Below are 11,135 nucleotides of genomic sequence, written 5' to 3' on the forward strand. Positions count from 1 at the left end.
CTGAGAACTGGAACATGGGAGTCTTTCAGCTCCATCTAGAGAGCTTTCTGTCACAAAGACAAGATGGAGACTGACCACAGAGACATGAGCTGAGGATGAGGAGCAGCAGGATCCTGGGGATCATCTTGGGCGACTGTGGCTCTGTGGGTAGAGTCATTGTCCTGCAATCAGAAGGTTGTAGGTTCAATTCCTGGTTCCACGTGTCACTGTGTGTCTGGTCTCTTAACCCCAAATTGCCTACTGAGCTGTTTGTGAGTGTGAATGGTTGAAGTGACTCTAGTGTGAAGCACTTTGAGAGGTCAAAATGATTGGATAAAGGGCTTTATAAGTTCAGTCCATTTACCATCTTCATCCTGAGGGAGGAGAGGCAGCAGGAACAACATCAGTCACAATATGAGGAACATCTGCAGTTTGACTTCATTCAGATTTTTCTTAGTCTTTACTTTTAGAAACAAAGAAAAGCAAATTAGCTGCTGCTCTGATGAGGTCAATAGATTTCATCAGTGACTGTGATGTGATCTTGATTCTCAAAGAAAACCTAAAATAAGCATTTTTGTCCACAGGGTGTCGATGTTCCTATTAAAGTCATAATAAATTATTCTAATATTCAAACTAAATAAAGTTTTCAGAGTCGCTCCTCATGATCAGAATTGATCTGTTTGTTTTACAGAAATCACAGAAATAAATACAGCAAAGCAATAAAATGAAAGAAACAAGAGTTTAGTCATCTTTTATACCTGTTTTCAGCAGTAAAGTCTTGATGATCTGCAGCAGGTTGAGATCAAACAGGTTCTGTGTCCATCTGAGGCAGCAGCTACTCCTCCTTTTTATACTAGCAGGTGTTTTCTTCACAGTTAGACTTCCTGGAATCCATTCTCTGCCAATCAGAGCTCAGCTCTGATAAAAGATGATATTATAGCTGATTACTGTCTATGTTCTTCCTCAGGACACAAAACCTTCAGCTTCCAGAAAACAAGTTATTATTCTAGATATATTGACCATACTCAAAGATTAAATTATGTTTTTATACTGATTCACAACAAAATACTTCAGTCCAAAGGTTTATAGAAAGATGACAGTGAATCATCAATAAATGGACCCAAAGTTTATTCTGAGTTTCTAAGGTGTCAGAACTTTGACTCACATCTTGAGATGGAAACTAAAACACATTTTCAGCACTAAAGTGATGATGGACATTTTTGTCTATAACTTTTGCCCTGCAGTCAATCAATAAATTAAAAAAGTGCCGTTTTGGTCGTTTTTCTCTGAATAGATTCAGTTCAGATCTCAGAAAATAGATTTAGATTTAATATTATTGTTGACAGCAGATCAACAATAACATGAAACCAAACTGCTCTGAAATCCTGACAGAGGAGAAACTGAAGGAAGGAAAGAGAAACAGACGGATGGATCTGTTCTCCTGTCATAAAGTCCAACAGTCTGATAGAACCAGGTTCTGGTCTGTTTCCTCCTCTGATCTCCACCAGAACCACATTCAGAACCAGAATCAGTGTGAAGAGGAAGAGAGAAGTGAAGAGGAAGTGATGAAGGTTCTGCTGTTTTCTGCTGCTCTGCAGACACAGATCATGAAACCATGAAAACATTTGGTGAAGAAACTCCTCAACTAGATCAGCTGAGATCCTCTGTGGTGCCTTCAGGAACATCCACAGAGTCAGTTCATCTCCAACCTTAAATGCTTTTCTCAGGGATTTTCCAGGTGATCAGCTGCTGTTTCAGATCTAATCAGACATGGAAGCTGGTTTGTTGACTTCATTTCTTCTATCCTTAATGCTAATTGTTGATTGTTGTGAATTTACAAACAGCAGCCCAAATGTCAGTGGCTCCGCCCTGTTTAAGGCAGAACTTTGTTTTTATTGGCAGCCTGGCTGCCTTGTGGCCAATCAGGTGTGAGGATGTGACATGATACCATTATGAAAAACTGAGGGCAGATAAACAGTCAGGTTGTCAATAAACGCTATAAAATCTTTGTTTCTGTCATTATCTCTGGTTCTGGAACAGATTCTCTAGATGTCTGTCAGAAAGCAGAAAGTCTGATTCTGGTCCTGTTGACACAACTTGTTGTCACCCTGTTTAGTCAACAGGACTGTTCATGTTGACTAAACAGAACTGGTCTCTAAATAAATGAACCTCTTTCTTGTTCAGAGGAAAAACCACCAGAACAAACCAGCTGATCCTCTGATCGTTTCCTCCATGTTGATCTTCTCAGGTTCCAGGAAGTCAAACTGTAATAAATATAAAAACAGCTCAGCTCTGTTCTGGTTCAGCAGCTCTGCAGATTCTCATTTTACTGATAATTTAAAACATCAAACATTTAATTCAATTCAGCATTTCATTTAAAAAAAGACATCTTGGTGCTGCACAGTGGTGCAGTTGGCAGAGCTGTTGCCTTGCATCAAGAAGGTTCTGGGTTCGATTCCCAGCCCTGGTCTTCCTGCATGGAGTTTGCATTGTGGGTTTGCTCTGGTTTCCAAACACATGACTGTCAGGTTAACTGGTCTGTCTCTGTGATTCTTTTCATAATCTATAGCAACAAGTTTTTAAGTAATAATAAATACATATTCAGCTGCATTTTATTTTCTTCTGATTAAAATAATATTCAATAAGCTGAACGGAGGATCCACATGGAGTTATCGCACATCAAGAAGTTAAACATATGAAACGTTTTCCTCAGTGGAAAAAATAAAACAAATCATAGTCCTAAATTATAGTCAGTATTTCTGAAATTATTTTAGCTCAAACCTTCAACACTGTTTACCGTTGCAGATTTTAAATTTTGATTTAACCTCAGAACTGAAATATGGACCACAAATGAAAGATAAATAGTGATAAATATAGAACATATTTTAATAAAGGACTATAAACTAATGCTGTAGAGCACTAGAGAGGATAATACTAAATTAGCTCAATTATAACTAAATAAGGAAAATAAACACTAAAGTGTTTTTTACTGAAGTGGTTGAACAGCTGCTGCTACATCAGTAAAAACTATTTATATGTTTTTAAACAAAGAGCAGCTCTGATGTCCATTTTCTCTTTCACGCTGTCGATGCAACGCAGGTCAAGTTTCCCACAAACAAAACCGTTTCTCGTTTCTCAGGGCAGTTTCTTAATGTGACTGTTCATGTTGGCAGAACCACTTCTTGGACAAACTTCTTTATTGCTCAGAACGAGAACTAATGATGATCCACCTCACTAACAGAACTGGACCTGCTGCTTCCTCTGGTTTTTCTCCAGATTTACACTTCCTGTAACTCAGATTCCAGGAAGTCAAACTGTATGTAAAGTATATAATAACAGCACAGATCTGTACTTCTGCAGATCTCTGTAAATAAACACTAAGCTGACATGTTTTAATGGTAAATAATGTTATCCTGGAAAATCACATTAATTATGTTGGGACCAAAATATTTACATCAAATCTCCATTTTATATAAAGAAGAACGTTTTGATATTAAGATCATTTTGAATCATTTATTACTAAATAGTTTCATTCATGATTTACTGTGTGAGGATCAAGAAACATAAATACCAAGTCAGAGTTTTAATTACTGAACCTTCAAAGCTTAACATGAATCAGTTCATACAGTTTATTTCCTATTTATTTAATATTTGTGCATGTAAAAAACTAGAATGTTGCATAAAGGTGCAGCATTTCTTCCATCCATCTGCCTCTCTGGGTCTCATCTTCCTCTGGAGAACAGAATCTCAGATCTGTTGCTGGTTTTTATCCACAGTTTGTTCTGAGTTTTTATTCTGTTGTTGACTTGTAATAAACTTGGTAGATGAATTTTATTCTGCAGGTTTGTTTGGACTCTGGTTTCCTCTGCACACCCAGCCTGACCTTTGACCTGCCTGAGGCTGGAGTTGCTGCTGATCTGCAGCTGGTCGCCTGAACGTCTGGTGAGGTTCTTGGTTCTGATCCAGAATCTGAGGATCATGTGACCTGATCTGACTCTAACTGAGGTGAAGCATCAGAAAGGAGGAAAATGTTTGAGTTGATTTAAAACCAGCCTGTCAGCTTGATAAAGACGTTTATTAACACAATCCTGGTTTTATCGATAAAACTCAAATTACTGATCAAAGTGTTAAAGCAGCTTTTTAACCAAAATAATGATCAGTTTATTTATTTAATCAAACTAAAACAACTCATTATTTAGGCTCTTTCTTTGAGCTACAGGATGGTCATCAGGATGAACTCATTAATTTAATATTATAAAACTAAAACCTGTCATTATAGATCTATAACAGTGAGAACAGAGGAGAACATCGAGGTTCTTTAATGAAAACATCTGTTTTGTTTTGAAGCTGCTGTAACTTCAGCCTCAGTCAGATCAGGACCAGAGAATAAATCCAGTCACCAGCAGAAAACTGGACCTCAGGTTCTGTGGAAACTGGATTTCTGAGTCTGATGACCAGTTTCCATGTGTCTGGACAGAGTTACCATAAAGTTACTATGATGAAATTAAAGGAAGTTTGTTCAGAAACCAGTGATGGCTGCAGCTCCCTGCACATCCAGTCTGATGGAGATCAGTTCAGATTTCACTCTGGTTCTGGATCAGCTCCAGTCCAGTTCAGACCTTTATGATTTATAACTATATGCAGCGTTAACAGGAAGTTGTTTAAAAAAATCTCTGGTTTTTAAATGTTTTCCTTTCTGAAACACTAAGTTTTCTTGTAAGCTTAAACTTAATCAAAACAGGAACAGACCTCAGAGATATTCTCACCTTTTAATGAATTTTAGAACCAGAACCGACTTCAATAACAGTTTATGTACAAGAACAAAAGAATCTGACTTTAGTTGCTCTCAATGCACAAACCTTTTAAATTTAAATACACAGTGAAAAAATTAAGACACTGACATTTACACAGCATTATCACAGTAGAAGACAACATGGTTAAATGATGACATAAATATGTGATATTCATAAAACTGATTCCCAGCAGAGCAGTTGAGACTGTAAGTGTTCATCAGAGAGACAACCTGGGGAAGAAAATGTCTCTATGGCGACTTGTTTATGCTAACAGCGCTGCGTACATTCAACCCAAAGGGAAAGAGTTGGTGTCCAGGATGTGTGGGGTCTGCAGAGATGTTAGCTGTTAGTTTCCTGACTGTGGACCTTGATGGAGCGAAGGTCGGTCCTGACTGTTCTTTAGAGTTTGTCTCAGTTCTGTGTTATTGCTGAGTTTGAACCACAGAGCAGGACAGACTGGATGATGAATAAAGGGCGAGTAGCTGAAGACCAGCAGGTTGGAGCTCTGGAGTTTCTGCTGGACTTTCATCCTAACAGTGTCTGAGTGAAGATCATCTCAGATTAAATGTTTCCAATGAACCAGAAGTGATCCACAGTGAACGGAGTGGGAAAGCAGATAAAATGTTTCTGAGATTCAGCAGAAATGATGTATAAAATGTTCATAAAGAATGTAGAGTTCACAAAGAAACATCTGACTGTAACATTTTGATTCAGTATTTGTTAGAATCAATGGATAAATGGAGTCAAAAATATATTTTCTTTCATTTTTAATGTTTTTTGGGCTCTTAAAATATTTTGGTCAAGAGCAGAAGTTTTGACTGAATATTTACATCTATGAACAATTAATACTTTTACAATAAAAAATAAATAAACATTATCCATCCATCCATTATCTACAAAGCTTATCCTTGTGGGGTTGTCAGTGGTTGTGATCTCCAGTGGTCAACAGGTGAAGTAAACCCAGGACCAGTTTACCACAAACATTACAGGGTAAAAATAAAGTTAATAAATCCAGTGGAACATCAGTCTTTCTATTTTATGTGTTAATATTTATAAAACATGAGGGTTATGTTCACCTGTTTTTACTTTTTTGCAGAACAAGAAACAACTGGACAAAACAGCTATAACTACAACAAATGCAACAACATGACCCAATTTCCTTAGACTTGTTTCGTTTGTAGTTTCAGGTTTAATCTTTGGTTCAGAATGACTCCTTCTAGCTGTGAACAAATCAAACACATCTGATTAATTAATATTCTAAACAAATGAGGTAGAAGCTGTTTATTTATAAAACCAGAATAATTTTGACTGAACTCACCAGATACATTCAGTCGACATCTTCCAGAGTTGAATCCATCTTCAGTTTCCACGTCACACAGATACAGACCAGAGTCTTCAGTCCTCAGTCTGGACACATGGAGTCTGATTCGTCCTTCTCTGAGGACGTCTTTGTCACTCTGGACTCGTCCTGAAAACTGATCATCCTGAGACTCTGGAAACTCAACTCCATCACGATGAACATATATTATCCGGGTCTTTACTGAGGTTCTAAATTCACAGTAGATGAACAGTTTCCTGTAGGATCCCTGAGTCCTGGTGGTGAAGGTCCACTCCAGAGTGATGCTGTGGTTCTCCTCTGCCTCATAGCTGCTCTGGGTCACATTCACTACAAATGTTGCTGCTGAGGAGACAGAGAGGGAAAGAGAGGAGCAGACACACTGAGAACTGGAACATGGGAGTCTTTCAGCTCCATCTAGAGAGCTTTCTGTCACAAAGACAAGATGGAGACTGACCACAGAGACATGAGCTGAGGATGAGGAGCAGCAGGGAGATCATCTTCATCCTGAGAGAGGAAGAGGAGGAGGAGAGGCAGCAGGACATCAGGAACAACATCAGTCAGTATGAGGAACAACTGGACTCCTGCTGCAGATCCTTCCAGTTAGAGACGGTGAAGTGATCAAACTTCTGCAATAGGAGCTCCTCCTCTTCCTATTGCAAACATTCATTACATTCTCCCTCCCCTGTTGCATTCATAAAGCTGGACTCATCGGGAAGCAGGGAGTTTCTCCTCTGTGCTCTGTGAGAATCTGTGGTCTGAGTCGCAATAGGAGGAGCTGACAAAGCAAAGTGAACAGAAACGCTGGGAGCTGAATTCTCCTGTGTGCTGAAAGCTGCCAACAACCTTTGGTTTGATTCCTCGACCGTCTGTAACTGGAAACACATGGCAGAAATAGCACAGCAGAAATAATTCGTCAATTTGTTAATTTAGATCTGACCTGTAGAGATCAGCAGCAAAGCTGGACACAACTAACAAGGTAACAAAGTGTTGACGCTGATAAAGAAGAAAAATTAACTGAGAAAGCTTATTACATTTTATGTGGATCCCGTGTGTCTATAATTTAGAGTTGGATAAAACCTTTTACTTAAGATCACGTTTCTAGTGAGTAAGTGTATAATACAATAATTAAATCATAAAATTGTGTTTCCCAGTTCATATTGTAAAATAATTTTCAATCTCCTGTTTCTTTTCTTTCTTTCAACAGACGAATATAAAAGTCTGAAAAGCTTCACAGATCAATATGTCTGCAATGATGAAATGTGTTTCATATTTCATAATCAGAAAATGTTTAATTTGTTTATAATTTATGGTTAAACTGTCTCTGAAATTATAAGTTTTCAACACCGGAGAATCACGAAGGTTCAGAGGCAGAAAAAGTTTCTTCGGTTCTCTCCGGCAGCGTGGGAGGAGTTAAACACGTGACTCCACCCACAGCTCAGATATCAATTCGCTTCATACAAGCAGTTTTACTAAATATAAACTGAAAGTTCAAATTCCTGAAATAATTCATTTTACCCATTCAGCAGTGACAATTTACTGAATAGTGATAAATGTATGTTGAGACATTAAATGAGTGTTTTCTCATCAGCAACTGTGTTTATATATTAATTTTATTCCACTGTAGAAATAAACAAGAGCACAAAAAATGAGAATTTTGTTAAGTTCAATAGTTTTTGTCACTTAATCCAGAAAGTAAAAGTAGCATGTATTATATAGATTCACATATTCTAAACCTTTTATTTCTAGTAACTTTGATTATGGCTTATAGATAATAAACTCAACCTCCAGTGTCTCTGAAAAGTTAAAAAATAATATAGAATATACTGTAAAATATTGGTTCTAAGGTTTTCTGGACTGATTGATCTGTTCTGGTGTTTTAAGCTGTTTAATTGATGCTTTTTGTTTCTGAGCGTAAAGTTTTTATATCTGTTTTCTCTGTTTATGTTGTTCTCATGTCATTAATAAATCCATATTCATGCAGACATGGTGTCAGGATCTTTATTCACTGTTGAAATGTTTGTTTACAGATCTGAGATCAGCTCTATAGAGCAGTGGACCCCAAACCTTTTCCTGTGAGGGCCACATAACTTTTCCCTTCTCTGGTGGGGGGCCGGAAATTGTTGAGGGGGGGCAAGGGGGCGTTTCTCGATTGATTTTTACCCAGAAAGCATATGGACAAAAACCCATGAGTGAAACGGTCACTGGGACTGACTAGTATATATGCCATTGAGGGAAAGTAACTTTTAATTTCTCACATGTTAACATAAAGGCTCGTTTTGAAGTATAAGCTGCTACTTACAGGCATCGCTTCAAAGAACTCGACCTGGAATGCGGCGTAGACACGTGTTCATCTGCTCTACCGCTAGCAAACAACCGTACTGATTAAATAACATAAAAGTCAAGCAGTTCCCTAAAAGTCCAACAGATGGCAGCAATGCAAAACAAAACACCCACAGTTTACAGGACACACTTCCTGCTAAAGAGCCCCCTGGTGGTTGAAGAAAAATAAACATATAAATCGGAAAATACAATAAATGAAGAAAAAAAAATCAGAATGCTCTCTGGTATTGTTCAGGGGGCCGGACCAAATGTGGAGGCCCGCGGGCCGTAGTTTGGGGACCCCTGGTGTAGAGCTTTATACTAAACGTTACAGCTCCCTCTAGTGCTGGAAAGTCGCAAAATATTTACAGGATTCTCTGTTAAATGGTTCCTGCTGGAGTTTGAACCATAAGAACTGGTTCATCTGCTGATGTTGTTTAACTGTAACATGATCAGCAGCTGGACTGGAAAATGATTCAGGTGGGATTTTGATCCTCATATTTCTGCCAACAATAAGAAACAAAACAATCAAAAGGAGAAATTTAAAGTTTAGCTGCTGAAGTAAAAACCATCAGTTCAGATCAGGATGAACAAAAACAATCTGGAAACATTTTAGTTTCTAACATCAGTGTTTGAAAAAATCAAAAAGAACTCACAAAGTAAATATGTACAGGACATTTAAAAAAGAATAAGCAGACAGAAACGACTTTCAGCTGTTTAACTCTTTTAATGAAGCACAGAGGTGGAGCCGGCAGGATACGGGCTCATAGTGTAATAAAGGTTGTCTTGCAAAGGTTCCATAAAGCATTAACATTCAGTATGCAAAATAAAGCTAAAAGCATCAAAGTTAATAATCTGGTTATTTTTATTAATAAATATTTTATAAAGTAGCAAAAAAAAAATCCCAGTAAAAATGTTGATCAGCTGATTGATCTCCAGATATTTAACTGATCCAACATTTCTGCTGGTTTTGCAGCAGCAGCTCCTCTTCATCACTTTCTACAAATAAACATATTTATCTGCTATTTGATATAAACTCATGTCGTGTGTTTACTTTTTTGTCCAACTCACTGCAACATGATCAACATGTCATCAAAATAAATCAAATTTATCATATTTTTTAAAGGATAAACAGTAATCATGAACTTTTAATATATAAATTAGGTTCTAATGGACAAAGAATAAAACCAGAACAAATGAATCTGAATTGATCCAGTCAGTCCGTCACTCAGACCTTCAGCTCTATGAGCTCACAGTTCCTAACTCCACCACCAGGTGGCGCTCCAATATAAAGCTTAATGTTAGAACATCAGCTGCTGCAGCAGCTCAGATTAGGGTTCTGGTTCCAGGTTCTGATTGAGTTCAGAACGCTTGTGTTCAGCAGCCAGCGGGTCAGAACCAGCGGCAGCTGGACGGGTCATCAGACAGAACAGAACAAGGATTTATGGGAATATTAAATATTTCCCTCACTGCTGGAAGCTGTAAGTAATGCTCTGTTCCTCTGTGGCTCTGTAGAGTAAAAAGAAAGAACTGTAGAGTCAATATCTTGTGATCGGAAGGTTGTAGGTTTGATTCCAGCTTCTTGCCACATGTTGATGTTCCCCTGGGCACTTATCCTCAAATTGTCTATTGATCTATATATTGGTGTATAAATGTTTGTGAGTGTGTAAAGTGCTTTGAGTGTCAAAATGGTTGGAAAAACACTATATAAGTTCAATCCATTTACCATCTGTTGATCCTGATGCTTTTTTTTTGTTATGATTTTATAAGGTGGAGGATTAATGATGTGGGATTGTTTTGCTGTCAGGACTGGAGTCCATGATCTCCTCTGTTTACCAAAGTAGAATCCAAAGTGAGTTCAGGATCCATCAGCTGCTTCCTGAAGCTTCAGGGTTCAGATAAACAGTTGAATTATAGTTCATCACCAGCCGATTCACCAGAGGAGTTCTGGATCCACGTTTGATCAGTAAAACTGTGATTAGAGCTGCTGTCAGTCCCAGTGAAACATGGAGGCCGATCCGTCCTCGACTGTCTGATGCTGAATCTTTTCTGTCTGTTTCTGATTTTTCTCTCTGATGAAGGAAGATTTCAGAAAAAGCTGGAAAGAATCAAAAGATAAAAACTGATTAAAATGAATCAAAAGATAAAAACTGATTGAAATAAAAAGCATTTTGTGCATCATTAGAGACATCTGGTCAGATTATGTTCATGTAAAATGTTTTTGTTTTATATTGTATTTAGCTTAGGATTTTAGAGAAACAGTAGAAACACAAAATGTAGTGAAAACATAATAATCCACATAAAAACAGTCTTTTGGTTGATAAACATGTTACACTTCTAACTACCTGATTCATACTTTATTCTCTTCTTTGACACATGATGCTTTTCTTACTGAAGGTTAAATGAAAATAGAAATTATTTCTGAGCTAAATGGCACAAGAGGAACAAATTCTTAGTTGATTAACAGAAAAACCTGACCATTTTCTGCAGTTTATATCATCTTCATTGCATTAATATTTCAGATAATCAAACATTGAAGCTCAAACTCACCAGTAACTTTGAGTCGACATCTTCCAGAGTTGAATCCATCCTCAGTTTTGACTCCACATCGATACAGACCAGAGTCTTCAGTCCTCAGTCTGGACACATGGAGTCTGATTCGTCCTTCTCTGAGGACGTCTTTGTCACTCTGGACTCGTCCTGAA

General features: G+C 37.7%; 1 protein-coding gene across 2 annotated transcripts; it reads right to left on the reverse strand.

The window, feature by feature from the left end:
- Positions 1-4,730: 4,730 nt before the first annotated feature.
- On the reverse strand, positions 4,731-6,989 carry LOC103130987 (uncharacterized). 2 transcript variants are annotated; one of them, XM_007542523.2, is made up of 3 exons: positions 6,566-6,989; positions 6,091-6,450; positions 4,731-5,992 (listed from the first exon to the last, which is right to left on the reverse strand). In XM_007542523.2, the coding sequence occupies exons 1-3, from the start codon at positions 6,663-6,665 to the stop codon at positions 5,823-5,825; spliced, it is 630 nt and encodes a 209-aa protein (XP_007542585.1). In that variant the 5' UTR covers positions 6,666-6,989; the 3' UTR covers positions 4,731-5,822. The 2 variants fall into 2 exon arrangements, with proteins under 2 accessions (XP_007542585.1, XP_007542583.1); XM_007542521.2 differs by having other exon boundaries at positions 4,773-5,992; positions 6,091-6,453; positions 6,566-6,897.
- Positions 6,990-11,135: the final 4,146 nt, after the last annotated feature.

The sequence above is a fragment of the Poecilia formosa genome, unplaced genomic scaffold (assembly GCF_000485575.1).
Source record: "Poecilia formosa unplaced genomic scaffold, Poecilia_formosa-5.1.2 Scaffold705, whole genome shotgun sequence".
NCBI classification, from domain to species: domain Eukaryota; kingdom Metazoa; phylum Chordata; class Actinopteri; order Cyprinodontiformes; family Poeciliidae; genus Poecilia; species Poecilia formosa.